A 14652-nucleotide genomic window follows, 5' to 3' on the forward strand; every position below is an offset into this window, starting at 1 on the left:
TGTGTTCTTGTCCGCATTATGGGTCTGTGGTTCACTCCGTGTATTTTCTTCTGACCTGTATCCCAAAATACGAATAATCCTTCCCTCATCTCCAACCCGCACTGAAACCATGTCTTGAGTTCTCAATTTCTTTCAGTGACTGCCTTCTTCAGTTTTCTTGATTCTTTTTTTCTGATTCCCAATTTTCTGCTGAAAATTCTCATCTTGTAAACTAATTTCTTTGTTGTATTAATCACGGTTATTATAAGGTCCCCGTCTGATAATGGCAATATTTGGATAGCTTGTGAGTGTATTCTGTTGTCTGTTCTACCTTTGGTTTTCAGTCATGTGGTCGTGACTCCAGACATACCTGGTAATTGTAGGCCATGTGTGTGAAAACTTGTAGACTCTGGCAATTGTCCTCAAGGGAGGCTTCTGGCAGGCAGTTAAGGCAGGGAAACACCGCTTTAGAATTGTGAGGATTGCTCTGCTTCTGGTTTGCCCCCCTCCTGGGTTAGCTCTCTGGCGGTCCCCACCCGCCCGAAGGCCTGGGCTGTGTACTGGGCTCCTCTTATCTGGCAGCCCCTGAGCTCTCCCCCCACCCCTAAGACTGCCGGCGGCTATGCCAGCCCACTCACATCCTCCCCCACTTGTTTCTGCTTAGCGTTTTGGCCTCCCTGCTTCTACAGTGAATTGGCAAACTTCTCCAGGAGAAAAGTGGCCCGGATTTTGGGCTCCCCTCTCTGCACTTACCTCTGGGATCCTGGCCTCCTGAGTCCTCACTGCATTTGGTAGCTGTCCGATACCTTCACACAGTTGCTTCTTATAATTTGTCCAGCTCTTTCGGTTGTTCTTGGCAGATGGGTTTGTCAGTTACAAACTAGTCAGCCTTTACTGGAAGCATCGTCTCAGGAGTTCAGTTTTGGTGTTTAGAATTGGACTCGGTAGTGAGAAGTCCCAGTGGAGGTGGCTGTGAGAGTCCGCTGCTTGGAAGACCTGACTGGGTGGGAGGTGAACCTTGGGAAGACTTCAGCGCCCTTTAGTTAGTGGGACCGGATGAATGAGATCACTCGTGGGAGAGAGCTGAGAGAAAGGAGAAAGTCCCAGGACTGGGGACAGCCCAGGAAAGGAGACCTGGAGAGGGTAGCCAGTGGCGTTGGGGGGGGGGGGGTGGTCCTTGGGGTCCTTGGGGGTTGTGCGGTGTTGCAGAAGTAGAGGGGGGAGTGGTGTTGTCGGAAGCGAGAGGGGTCAGCCGCATTGAATGCCCCTGAGAGGTACGCTTAAGTGAGGATGGAGAAGTGTCCCCTGGACTGGGGGACAGGCAGGGGGCAGGCAGAGGAGGGACCGGGAAAGATGTTTGCTTGCTTTAGGAAGAGCTGGTGCCACGCCTGCGGGTCGAGGTTTGCCCCGGGGCTGAGAGTGGCCGGAGGGCTGGGGCTTGGTGAGGGAGAGGGGTGCCCGTGTGTTTTGCCACGAAACTTCTCTTGAGGAAATCATTTTGATGGAGGACCCACAGCAACTCATACCAGGTGAGTTAACATAGCAGGTGGCATGGTCACACTCTTAGAGTAACTTTGGGAGAGACGCATTAGCTCTGAAAGGGATTATTGGCACATCCTTTAGGAAGCAGGTTGATCAACCTGTGAGATGGGACTATTGAAACTTGGGAAGATAGGTTTTATCAAGCACTGCGCACAATAGAACTACTCTGCAGTTGTGGGAGAAGAATGAGTCCCTTCGATGAGAGTAGAAACGTGACTCTCCTTCCTGATTTTTGAAGTTTAATCAAGCTTCTCAGCACTGTGTAGTCAGCTCCCCATTTGACTCGGTACGACAGACATCAGGTTCTGTAGGGTGTTACAGCTTGGTTGCAGACAATTCAGCACGTGTTTATTTGGGCTAAATCTATCTTTCAGTGTTTGGTAAATACTAGACCCACCTGGGTCACGTTAGTTGTCCACGAAGATTGGGTGATTTGCTTTCACAGAGCAAATTCACTCTTCCGGCTGACTTCGTTTCCGCTGGTCACGAGGAGCTCTGTTCAAATCGTGGAAAATAAGTTCCGGTCCTAAACTCTCAGCAGGGTTATTTTTAATTACTGTACTCTTCTTTTTGAAAAACTGATTCCTCTAATTAATAAATAAAAGCAGTTTGCTATAAAACTGGACATTTTAATGATGATTGAAAAATATTTCCCAATATCTAGGTAATTAGTGATTTTTTTGCCCCCCAGTTTCATCCAGATGTTTGGCTGTGTGTAGACCCAGCCTTACTGCAGTTTTCTAATTCACTTTCATGGGAACATATAATATTCTCCGTTTACTTTGGACAGCAGAGTTTCCTTTTTCTGTGGACAGATACATATGAAACACATGGTCTTTGAGTGGAGTTTGTGGTCCTCTGAGAATTCTCTGAAGGAGGAAATGGGTTGACCTACTGGTTGCTATGAAGTAAAAACAATCTTGTTTTCATTTTTTCAGTGAACATCTGGGTTGCATTTATTATTTTACATTCTCGAGGTTCTTTAAAACCACAATTTGATAATAGGAGGGTTCATTAAAGCCGTGACTATTTAGCTATTTCTGTAATTGATTTAAGTGTTAGGGTGGATGATGTATTTAGAAAAGAAACAAAAATTGGATATTTCTTTCCTTTCTATAAAATGTAACTTGCAAGTAACAACCTTTGATTTTAAACCATAAAATAGGATGTAGGTACTTTGAGGGGCAGGGGAAGGAATGATCACCTGGCTCATTTCTCTGTGGCCCTTTGCTGCTCAGTTGGTGGCTGTGGGTGTCTGATCTGTTACGGTATCAATTCCTAGGGAAGGGGACCTTATGGCCACTAGACAGTGGAACTTAAAAGCCATAAACCAGGGAAGGAAATCCCTTTTTCCTTCTCATCGACTGGAGGAAGGGAGCGTAAGCAGGTCTGGCCAGTAAGCTCTGAAGGGCAGTTTTCGGAACTTCTTGGAAAGGTTTCTTCTTTCTTGGAAAAATACGGAAGACGGTTCCTTGTCTTTGAATGGATTTTGTTGGCCTGTTGGGTAGTCAGCTTCCATTCATGATGTTCCTGATGTCCATCCACACGCTGAGGGTGACCAGCTGGCTCCCTGAGGATGTGGTTGAGCTGCCGAATGTCCCCCACCCGGAGCCTCCCTGTGTCCACACTTCCTGTCACGCGGGACCATAAATGCCCTTCTTGTTTACATGGCTGAGAAGCGTTCTGTAAGGAGTACAGGCGTCTTGCCAGACACTGGCTGTGGCAGCAGGCAGGTCAGTTGTCTTACCACACACAGCAAGGACCTCATCCCCATGGAGTGCGAGAGGAAACCTCTTCTCTTCCGTAGGTATTCATCAAGCATATGTACTGACCACTTGAAGAACCAAGCTGGGTTACGTTTTCTTTTCGAGATTGATACGTTCTCCTACTTTTGATAAAACAAAACGTGTTTTCACATGAATCCGTTAATAGTTGCATGTGGCACTTCCTTGTAACATTTATTTTAACGCAAACATTTTTTTTTTTTTTAATTTTTTTTTTCAACGTTTTTTTTTTTTTTATTTATTTTTGGGACAGAGAGAGACAGAACATGAGCGGGGGAGGGGCAGAGAGAGGGAGACACAGAATCAGAAACAGGCTCCAGGCTCCGAGCCATCAGCCCAGAGCCCGACGCGGGGCTCGAACCCACAGACCGCGAGATCGTGACCTGGCTGAAGTCGGACGCTTCACCGACGGCGCCACCCAGGCGCCCCTAACGCAAACATTTTTAACCGTGCAGCGATCCAAAGTGGCAGACGTTGGCCATTTAATATTCCGTTAGAAGACAGGACTTCCTTTTAGTTCTTAGCAGAGAGGAAATAAAATGATCGGGAATGTCCTTTTCCAAGTTTCAGTAATTGAATTAAGATTTTTTTGAATTGAGACGGACAAATGAATTCATTTTTGTTTGTGTTAGAGTATGGGAAAATTGCAGGATTTCAGTGACTTGGAAGCATTTGGCCTGTTCACACGGTGAGGCTGCACTTCCCAAGTGTGGGCAGGACGAGCGGTTGTAGACGTTTCTCAGCCTGTGACCGCGCTTCTGAGAGCACGGCGCATCCTGAGAAGAAAACGGTGCCTTTCACGGCCGGTGCGGAAGGGATCTTCATACTGGATAAGCGTTCTTCTCAAGTGTGGCCTGCTCTTGGGGGTCGCAGAGCGTCTCATGGGTCCCCAAAGTAACATGTCTCCAAATTCGCTTTTTCATTTGAAACAGTGGCTAAGCTGTATGCTAGTCAGATGGTTACTGTGGCATTTTTTATTTTTACGGAAGAAAGTCAGATGCCTTCTTCCCTCCTTCCTGCGCTCGCCTTGGTCTCCGAGGGCTTTAGCGCTTCCTCTCTGTGGGCCTTCTCGTGGCGAGGAGCGCAGTCCAGTGCGTGTCCCATGCTCGTGCGGCACCCCCGCGCTTCTTCTGCCTCACAGATGCCCAGTCATTTGGCTGGACATGAAGAACATGACTAATTTCTTTTTTTTTTTTTTTTAGTAATCTGGAAAGAACATAAGATGAGCTATTTCCCCTGGGTTCTGCTGCTTAGACATTTGGCTTCAGGATTGCAGTCTCCTCTGCCTCCCGTGCTGCCTCCACCCTTTTTCCTCTACTGAGGAGGAGCCTGGGGCCTTCTCGCTTTGTCTTCCCATCAGGTATTAAGATCCTGGCCAAGAGCAGACTGTCCTGCATGTCAAGATGATAGCGACTGTCTATCTCAGGGGTGTTCAAGGCTGCTTTCGCATTAGCAACTTTATCTCCCTCTTTCTTGCATTTTATCTGTGAAGGTTTGGGGCCGGGTGAGACCCAGTCTCACTCTTGAGGGAGAAGCCAAAGCCGACCGCCCCGGTCCCTCCAGCCACCTGCAGGCGTGGTGCAGGCCTGCCCGTGGCCGAGCCCGTGGCTGGCCTGTCCTCTTGGGGAGACCATCATCGGAGGGAGTTCTCTAATCACATGAGCTTGGCTTCCACGGTTTTATCTGGGAATTTGAGGAACAGATTTGACAGGGGAGTCATTTCCTTAAAAAGTTGTTAATGACAGTCAAGGCTGTTTCAACTTTCACTGGTTCAAGAGATTAATGGCCAAGCCTGGGTGGTAATACTAACCTGAACATCTTCCCCCAATGCTGGAGAAGGGAGTCTGGCTTTTACTATAAACGTTTAATTTTAGAAGGCTGTTGCTGCATGTTTCACTGAAGCTTTTTCTGCTAATGTCCATCCCTCCCTCCCTCCACCCAGAGTACGTTATTCTCCACTTAGTGGAATCTGGAAGCCTGGGACCTTTCTGTGCTGGGCAGCCTCCCTTGTTCTCAGCCTCGCTTCTTTGTGGCTGACTTTGTTGGGGTGAATCATGCAGTCATTGCTCCCCAGATAATCTCCGTCCTGTGGGACTGGAGGGCCCCCTCCCCCTTGTGGTCTAATTAATTAAGGGAATTAACATTGCAGAATTTCTGCCCGTTTGCTATGTCAGCTCAGCCGCTGAAGGATATTTCAGGGCAGAAAATAGCCAGCTGTGTGTGATGTTAATGGTTGGTTCTGAGAATTTGTGTCTCTGCTTTGTGTACACATACAGAAGTTTGTTTAATCAGTAGAACTGATTGTTGTTGACATATTTTTTAAGTAAATACATGCAGCTCCAATACTTCTAGCCTCGAGTCTGTGTGTATAATCTCCTTAAGCTTCAGTCTTCCTTCTTGTATGTGAAACGGACATGAAGAAAACCCAAGTGAAATTCTTTAGTGAAGAATCTGTCAAAAATCCCAAACAGTCAGGCATTTGAAACGTGGTCATCAACATAGGAAGCCCCCCTGCCCGCAATTAGGTACTCTGCAGAGTGAAAGAGCTGCTGTATTCGGGTTTAGGAATAGCAGATAACTGGCAATGCGATGATTGTATCTTCCCTCCCCCAGCTTTGCATTTTGAAAAATTTCAAGTCTACAGAAAAGTTGAATGAATACCCATATAGCTGTCACCTTAATTCACCAGTTGCTAAAACTTTGCTGCATTTGCTTTATCTCTAATACAAATTACAGGGTTTTTTGGGGAGGGGACCAGGGAGGGGTGGATCACTTGAAAGTAAGTTACATACATCATAACACTTAATCCCTAAATACTTCGGCATTGATCTCCTAAGGACACTCTCCACGCCCCTGCCACACTGCAGAGAATCAACAGTAATTCTGTGATATCCTTACACATACAGTCCAAATTCTGCTTTCCCAAAGTGTTTCATATCTATTTTTCTTACCTATCTAGGCTCTCTCTGATCAGGGTTCATACCTTGCATTTACTTATGTCTCCTCAATGTTTTTTTTGGAGAGAGAGAGTGAGTGAGTGTGAACAGGGGAGAGGGGCAGAGGAAAGGGCAAGAGAGAGAATGAATGCCAAGCAGGCTCCAGGCTCAGCATGGTGCCCATTGTGGGGCTCGATCCCACAGTCCTGAGATCAAGACCTGAGCTGAATTCAAGGGTCTGATGCTCAACAGACTGAACCATCCAGGCGCCTCACGTTTTCTCAGTCTTTAAAACAATTTTTTTTGGGGGGTGATGGTGACTTCTGGAGTGCCTGTAACGGTTTCCTAGTATCATTTGCACCCTATAATCCAGGTTACATGTATAAACAGGAGGGAGAAGTGTTTTGGTTTCTTTAATGTCATTTTTCTCAGTACGTTAAAGTCATCTATTTGATTCAAGGTCAAAGTCACATTCATTTTTCTTGTTCTTTGGTAAATGTGGATTAGATTGGTAACAGAAAGGAGTTACTAAGCGGCTCAGATGTCAATGGAATATGTGCGTGGGTGAACTTGGACAAACATACACAGTGGTTTGTTAGACCTGCCCTCATATGGAGGTGATTAAGAATTTTATTTTAATATGTGGCCATGGCTTTATAAAGAAACGAGCTTCAGAATTGGAAAATTTAGTAAGACAAACTTTATTTACATATTACAAAAGAGAAGCTTTTGCTGCCAGGTTCTCGGATGAAGAACAAACCTGAAATCTCTTAGGAATGAGTCCCCCCCTCCTCCCCACCCTTCTTCTCCCCCCCCTTCTCCTGCCCCCTTTTTCTCTTCCCCCTTCTCCCCCTTTCCTATAGGCTTTAAACTTTTTTTTTTTTTTTTTTTTTTTTTTTTTAGGCTTTAAACATTTTTAACTTTGGCCGCAGCTGAGACTAATACAGGATCCAGCTGTAACTTTTTTGTTGTTGTTAGTATATCCGGTGATGGTCGTAGCGAACTCATTGTATGAAAATTCAGTAAAGGAAAAGGGCAGGGTGGGAAAAAAAGTGACACTCCATAAAAGTATTCAAGAAACAGCGACAGGATCTAGGAGTCTCCCTTTCAGATGGCTGATTCAGATTCCACCCTGAAGTACTCACTTTGTTTGTGGCTAGTTGAGTAGGTGTTTTAGGTTTTCCTTCTTAATCATATTACATGTACAGCCGTGTAACCAGAGAGTATCTGCGAGGCTGAGTCTTGTTTTCAGGGGGAGGCAGAAAGAGTAGCCTCGTGGACCCAGACACCCGACCCCCCTGGTGTGACACAGGGCAGGGGCTCTGCAGGCAGGACACGGTTCCAGCTGGCGCAGAGGTGGCAGCGGTCTGCAGAAGGGAGCGGAGCTCGCTCTCCTTAGGTCTGTTGGGCAGCACCTTGACCAGAGAGCAAGTAAGTGTGGAATCAGCAGTTCAGTCAAATTAAATCTCAAATTGGCAGGTCTGCCTCCATGTAATTACTCTAAAAGTTTTGTGTCTTTGATCAGCTCTGTCTTACGAGGACCAAGTACATATCATCGCCCTGTCGCTGAAGGTGGATTATATGTTTCAAAATAGCTTTTGTGATAAGTGTAATTATCATAAGACCAGTGATTTTCACATACTTGTGTGTCTCAAGCATTTTGTTTTTCTTTTTTTATTTTTCCTTTTTCTTTTTCCCTTTTTTTTTTTTTTTTTTTTTTTTTTATGTTAAGGAGGTCAGATTTCTCCGATTTCTTCTAATTGTAGCCAGACATCCTGTTTGGGGGCTATTTGAGACCAGGGCTGCCTGTGAAGAAATTATGCAGTCCTGTGGCAGTTTTCTGAGTTGCTCTTTTTAGATTTGATTTTGTGAACAGGTTTCCTTGAAATGCCATACTCTATTTTTAGATGGTCTCTTTACATCTCTGTGGTTCTGGGCATCCGCAATAAACAGATTTATTATTCAGCACAAAAATGCTGTTCAGTGCCCTAAGGCTGTTGAAACTTTATAGGAAAAAGCAAACCAGTGACAAGTTAGTGGATGTAATAAATGAGGACCACTGAACACATTTAAAAAAAACCTTGTTCTCTTTCTCAGATCACTGCTGTATCTGGGCCAGCGTGAACGATATTTTGAAGAATCCTTTACACTAGGTGGGCTCAGTCTTCTGGGTTCTCACAAATTACTCCTTTCTGCCTCCCACTAAAAGGAACATTTTTGTAACCATTCAACAAACTTCCCACACTGCTCCTGTACCTCTGTCCTGCCTCATTTTTACTCAAACCGTCTTTTCTTTTCTTTTCTTTTTTTTTTTTTTTAACTTAAGAATAGTCTGGTAGCTTCTTAGATTTATAAATGATTTGGCTTGCTGCTGTGTATGGTATCAGAGGCCCTTATATTCTTGAAGTAATGTTTGATCTAACCAAGGTATTATGGGAGTCAGGGATTGCGAACCTTGGGACCTATTTGGTGATAAAGTACTTATTCTTTTGTTTAAAAATTGAGCTGTAGTTCACATAACGTAGTAGTCAACCCTTTTAAAGCATGCATTTCAGTGGGATTTCGTATATTCACAAGGTTGTGCAGCCACCACCCCCTGATTTTAGAACATTTTTAAAAAAGATCTTTATTTATTTATTTGGGGGAGGGAGGGAGTGGGGCAGAGGGGCAGAAGAAGGAGAATCTTTTTTTTTTTTTTTTTTTTTTTTTTTTGAGAGAGAGAATCTTAAGCAAGCTTCATGACCCTGGGCTCATGACCTGAGCCGAAATCGAGGGGGACACTCAACCAACTGAGCCACCCAACATGGTGCCCCTTTAAAGATTTTATTTTTAAGTAATCTCTATACCCAGCACAGGGCTCGAACTCCCAACTCAATGATCAAGAGTCGCAAGCTCTACCGACAGAACCAGCCAGGCGCCCTTAGAACATTTTTATCACCTCGAAAGGAAATCCTGTCCCCATTAGCAGGTGTTCTCCCTGCACTGGCCACCAGGAATCCATGTGTCTGTGGATGTGCCTGTTCTGAACATCCCAGGTAAATGGAGTTGTATGGTATGTGTCTTTGTGTGTCTGGCTTCTTTCACTTGGTTGGTTCATCCATGTTGTAGCATGATTCAGGATAAAGAGCCTATACTTTTCTCGTGGCACTGACACTGGGATCCGTTTTCGTGTTGGGAGTGGCTGGAGAGAGTGCTCACCTGTCACGTGGTTGAATCTGTGGCTTGAGTGTTGTGTTCAAGGTTTTTAATGTGCATGTGTTTTCTTCCTGCTGGGAAAGTTGAAGTTGATTTTTAGCCTTATTATTTGTAGAAGGTCTGAATTGAATCCTTGTGTCGCAAGCCCCGACTTTATAGTCCTGCACGGTTGCATCGAAAGCAGAACCATGTTGTCTGCAGACAATTTTTACTCTCTAACGACTGGTCTGCGGGTTCAAGAAATCAGATTTCCCAGGCAGCCATCCTGAAATCTGTTAAGAGAAGCCTGAAGGATCTATTTCTTGGGTTTGGTGAGGCTTTGCCAGGAGGGAGCCCAGTAGTGGATGTAGGAGAACAAGGTCTCCCGAGTCCCCCAGTTCCCCTCCCAGCACACGACAGGACAGGAAGCCATGAGAAATGCCAGCGGACTCTGGGAAGCCACCGTCAGTAGAAGAGAGTTAGATGGACTTGGGGAAGAAATGAGAAATTGGAAGCCTGTCAGCAAATAAAGCAGAATCGGGGTGTAGAGTCAGCGGGGTGGGCTCTGCTCGGGGGTGCAGCTCAGAGGGTGGGCGAGTGTGGACACGTGCTATCTAGACTTGGAGAGTTCCAAGTCATTGCTGCCCGCCTGAGTGTTCTCTCCCCCAGTCCTCCTTTCCCTTCTTGTTTGTTTGTTTGTTTGTTTGTTTGTTTGTTTGGTTTTTAGAGAGAGCGCACATGAGTGAGTGGGGAGGGGCTGGGGGGGGCGGGGAGAAAATCTCAAGCAGGCTCCATGGCCAGCATGGAACCTGACGCGGGGCTCGATGTCACGACCCTGGGATCGTGACCTGAGCCGAAATCAAGAGTTGGATGCTCAACTGACTGAGCCACCCAGACGCCCCATCCCTTGTTTTCAGGCAGGCAGTTGATAGCATTTTAGGCGAATATTTCTTTACGGAGATTGTGTTCGCTGCCTGGGGAGGATTGGGGCTCCCTGGGTGTGTGTCTGCACCCCAAGGAAAGCTTTCTTATGTCCTCTGTCTTACGGAGGTGATTTCCTCAGCCTTTCCTCCTGGAGTGAAGCCTGTCAGTGGACAGGCTTGCTTGTGGGAACCAGCACAAAAGGGCCCTTCCCATTCAGGAAGGGATCTAGTGAGAAAAGGAACCTTTTGTAACACTAGAGGAAGCCACACAACCAGCCACAGCTCCTCTTTAAATATGCGCAGACCACAAGAACCTCCAGGCAAATGGAAAAAAAAAACCCCAAACTGAACAGCATGAGGGAGGAGACTTAGTGCCACATTTTTATAGGAAGAATGGCTGACCACAGAAGAACCAGAATTCCGAAATAGAACCTGAAACGTGATCCCGGGAGACCTGTAGGGGCGATGCGGCCGCCCCAGCCCTCCCCCCTCCAGTCACAGTCCCAACTGCAGGGGACTGAGCAGAAGGAATCCGGGAACACTGAACAGGGTGAATGGGACTGGGGCTGACTCATCACTGACTCCTGAGGGCAGGGTCGAGGGCAGGGTTTAGAGCAGTGTGCGAGGCCGTGCTGTGGGCTCTGCCGACTTGGGGGAGCGGCGGGGGTGGGGGCGGCAGGGAGGCCTGGTGACGAGCAGCGGGCAGAGGAAGTGGGGGGCTGGGTTTGCCCCTCTGCAGCACCAGTGTCTGGGACCAGGGACCCGGGGCGGCCGAGGACACGTGTGGCCTCCATGTGCCCAGATCCCGCAGCGCTCCTCCTGGGCTCCTCCCTGGCTCTGCAGCCATCCTCCCTGGTGCAGTGGGCAGCACTCCATCTGTCTGGAGCAGAAGCCACGCCAGACGGAGAATCTTACACAGAAATGAGATCCCAGAACCAAACCCGGTTGCTTCACAGAGAAGCAGACTTGCAGGCTTGAAGTTCCCAGTGTGAATGGTCAGCCCTCCCCCGACAAGCTTACTTAGAGCTGAACAAACACACCAAACTCAACAGCGTCCTACGGAGAGCCAGTCATTCTGTTCTGGGGGGAAATTGGGCCTAGATATCATTGTTTAATAATAAATTAAAAAAAACACAGAGCAAACCCCAAACAACAATCTGTTGCCAGAATAAAATGGGGTGGGGGTGGGGGCGAGGAATATGCTTTTTGAGGCAGAGGAAAGTATGATTTTGAGGAAGGTTAATTGTATAAACTAGGAGTAAATTTCAAGTTGAATCTGCTTTGTGCTGTTTCTAATAAAACTCGGGAAAGACTGACCTAAGTGACTGACAGGTGAGATAAGGCAGCCACCGGAACTGAGAGCTAGCTGGTTGGGAGGCAGGTAAAGCCAAATGCACAAGCTAAGAGAAGAAACTTGTAATGGTACCAAATGCATTCGCAGAACTTTAAAACTCCCGTTAGGATCCACCGAGAGCAGCATTTACAACGTAGAAAGTTAATTGGTGCTGTGATGTAGGTAAGTGTTGTTCCTGAAGAAGCTGCTGAAAACAGATCATGGAAACAGTAGTCAGACCATGGGAAAAAGTCCCTTTGAGCCGGAAAAGAATACCAGCTGCATTTGTGTCGAAAAGGCTCATCATTCTGCATTAGATAAAAAGGGGCAAAGGGCAAGTGGTTTGCTGGTGGAATTTTTAAATATCAAGACTAGAGCAACCTACAAACAGAAGGGGCAGAGGGAAGGACCCTTACAAAGAAGGAAACGCAGGATGGTTTCAGGCTCTCCTGCGACATTGCCAGAGGACCGTGGATACAAGGTGTAGACTTTTGAGGTTGTGAGCAGGGCTGTAACCAAGAATGAAATAATCACGCTGAGTGTTGTTAATTTGTGAAGGCAACAGAAAGAGGTTCTCTGAAGGCAGAGAGGCCGGATCCAGCACTTTGCCTTCGGTGGGAGTTTGCCCTGCCTTTGGACCTCAGTGAGCCGTGACGTGTCACCGATAGAACATTGGTGGATTTTTTTGTGAATAAAACTTGTTCAGAGGTGTATTCCAATCCACTAAAAGATTAATGGTAATAACTCTGGAAGGGAAAAGTTGTGATACAAAATAACTGATGTTGAATTGAAGTCATTTAAATGTAAATGTAAGTCTAAATGATAAATTCGGTTACAGATAAAAATTCAAATGTAAGTAATTCTTGCAAGGGAAAATATGTAGTGGAAAAAAACCCCAGTTATCCAGTAACAATACTATCAATCATAAATCTGGACAGAATCTGAGAAGTGGGTGGGGGGGTAGTAAAGATTCTACCTTTTCTTTCACAAAGTGGGGGGTATCTTGTTATTTCTGACATTGACAATAAGAGAAATACAGGTAGCAGTGTGGTTTTAAAAATTTAGAGTAGGGTGTTGACATTTCACATCACAAGAGGGAGAAAAACATGTAAATTTTGATCATGGGATAAGGTTATGTCAGGTAAAAGTACCATGGTCTGGTTATGCTGTCTTCATTGGCTTTTAAAATTTATTTAGAGGACAGTTACCTCCTTAACCTTAGGCCCACATTTTGGAAAATCTTTAAGAAGCAAATGCCCTTTTTGGGAGGGGTTGGTGGGAGATGGTCCATTTTGCAGAGTTTATTTGTTGAGAAATTTGGGTCCTCTGTAACTCATCCCTGTACAGTTTTTTGGAGTATTTGTACACAGATTCAGGAAGGTCTGTGAGGTGGAAAGGCTTGGGGAGGGTGGTGGTGTGGCAGGAGATAAGGTAAGGGGGTGGTGGTGGTCTGGAGTGGAGGCCACCCCCTCCCTCCCTTTTCTCAAAGGCGAACCTTCCAAGGCCCAGGAAGACTGAAGACGGGAAGAGGAGAAAGCCCTGGACTTCCCTGGTGGGGGCATCTTGGTGAGCTGGAGAGGCTGGTGTCCTTGGGGCCTGAAACCCTTACAATTTAGAATGCCCTCTTTTAAGGAAAAGATGCAAAATTGGGTATCAAAGTGAAAATTAGAATTAAAAAGACGTCACAACAGCTTGTAAGTTTAAAAAAACCCACAAACAAGTCAAAAGACAGAAAAGTCATACAATCCTTTCTATTCTTGCAAAGACTGTATAGTACCCCCCACCCCCCCATGTTTTGGGTTGCCTCCTCTAGCTGATTGAAGATCTCTTCACATGACAGGACAGTAATCTTGGAACATGCTTTACTGTAAAGAGCATGGAAAGATAGTTCAGTCTTTCTTCTAGGATGGTTGAATGAAAACATTTGTTTCATGATTGGTAATTTTGGGAAGTTTAAGATGTCAGTCATCAGGGGTGCCTGGGTGGCTCATTCGGTTAAGTGTCCAACTCTCGATCTCAGGTCAGGTCTTGATCTCAGGGTCATGAGTTCAAGCCCTGCTCTGGGCTCCACACTGGGCATGAAGCCTACTTTAAAAAAAAAAAAAAATTCAGTCATCAGTTTTAAGTTTCCATTGTAATACAAGTTTTGTTTGTTTGTTTGTTTGTTTTTTGTTTTTTAAATTTTGAAGCTTTCCCCAGTCTTGTTTTTCTGGTTTTGGATTTTACCAGTTTTTCAGGTTCCTGGTCCCACATACCAGGCAATTTTCGGACACCAGCAAGGGTGTCTGGGAATTCAGCTCAGTTCTGACATTGTCCACCAGGAGACAGCATCACATCTCACAGGTTAAGGGCTTGGTCCTACAAGACTGCTCCTTCCACATCAGAGGCCATTGGAAAGCCCTAGGCTGTCACCTGAGCTTCTCATCCACCCATTACAGCCTGGGGGTTCCAAAAGTCCCCTTTGTAGGTTGTAGGTTCTCGGTTAATTTGCTAGAGCGGCTCACAGAGCTCAGGGGAACAGTTCCCTAGGTTCACTAGGTTATTAAGGGACATGATAAAGGATAGGCATCAACAGCCAGATGAAAAAGGATAGGCATCAACAGCCAGATGAAGAGATATGTAGGGCGAGGTCCCCAGCGAAGGGGGAGCCTGGGGTATGGAACTTGGGGTGTGGCTCTGCAGCCCTGATGCCCCGAGTGTGGAAGCTCCCTGAAAAGGACCAAGAAACTGTCCTCTGGGGTTTTTATGGAAGCTCCATTACATGGTCGTGATTGATGAATCAGTGGCCATTGGCTGATTCAACCTTCACCCGTCTCCCTGCAGGTGACGAAGAATGGGGACCCTAAAGTCCCAGCCCTCTGGTCACACAGTCGGTCCTGCTGGCAACCAGCCTGTGCCCTCGGGTGAGGTCTAAGAGTCACCTTCGTTAACAACAAGACACTCATTTCCCCTTACGGCTCTGACGCGTTTTCAGGAACCAT

At 46.2% G+C, this 14652-nt stretch overlaps 1 protein-coding gene across 3 annotated transcripts in view; it reads left to right on the forward strand.

Moving 5' to 3' along the window:
* Positions 1 to 14652, forward strand: part of CYTH3 (cytohesin 3) — a 181092-nt gene that overhangs the window by 88623 nt on the left and 77817 nt on the right. The window contains exon 1 of one of the 3 annotated variants that reach the window (XM_058711088.1): positions 14495 to 14574. The exons of the other annotated variants lie outside the window; for them this stretch is intronic. Within the exon in view, the coding sequence (XP_058567071.1) occupies positions 14505 to 14574 (70 nt within the window). The 5' untranslated portion in view covers positions 14495 to 14504. Of the gene's footprint in view, positions 1 to 14494; positions 14575 to 14652 lie in introns of those variants that run through there. 3 annotated transcript variants of the gene reach the window in all.

The sequence above is a fragment of the Neofelis nebulosa genome, chromosome 18 (assembly GCF_028018385.1).
Source record: "Neofelis nebulosa isolate mNeoNeb1 chromosome 18, mNeoNeb1.pri, whole genome shotgun sequence".
Taxonomy (NCBI): Eukaryota; Metazoa; Chordata; class Mammalia; order Carnivora; family Felidae; genus Neofelis; species Neofelis nebulosa.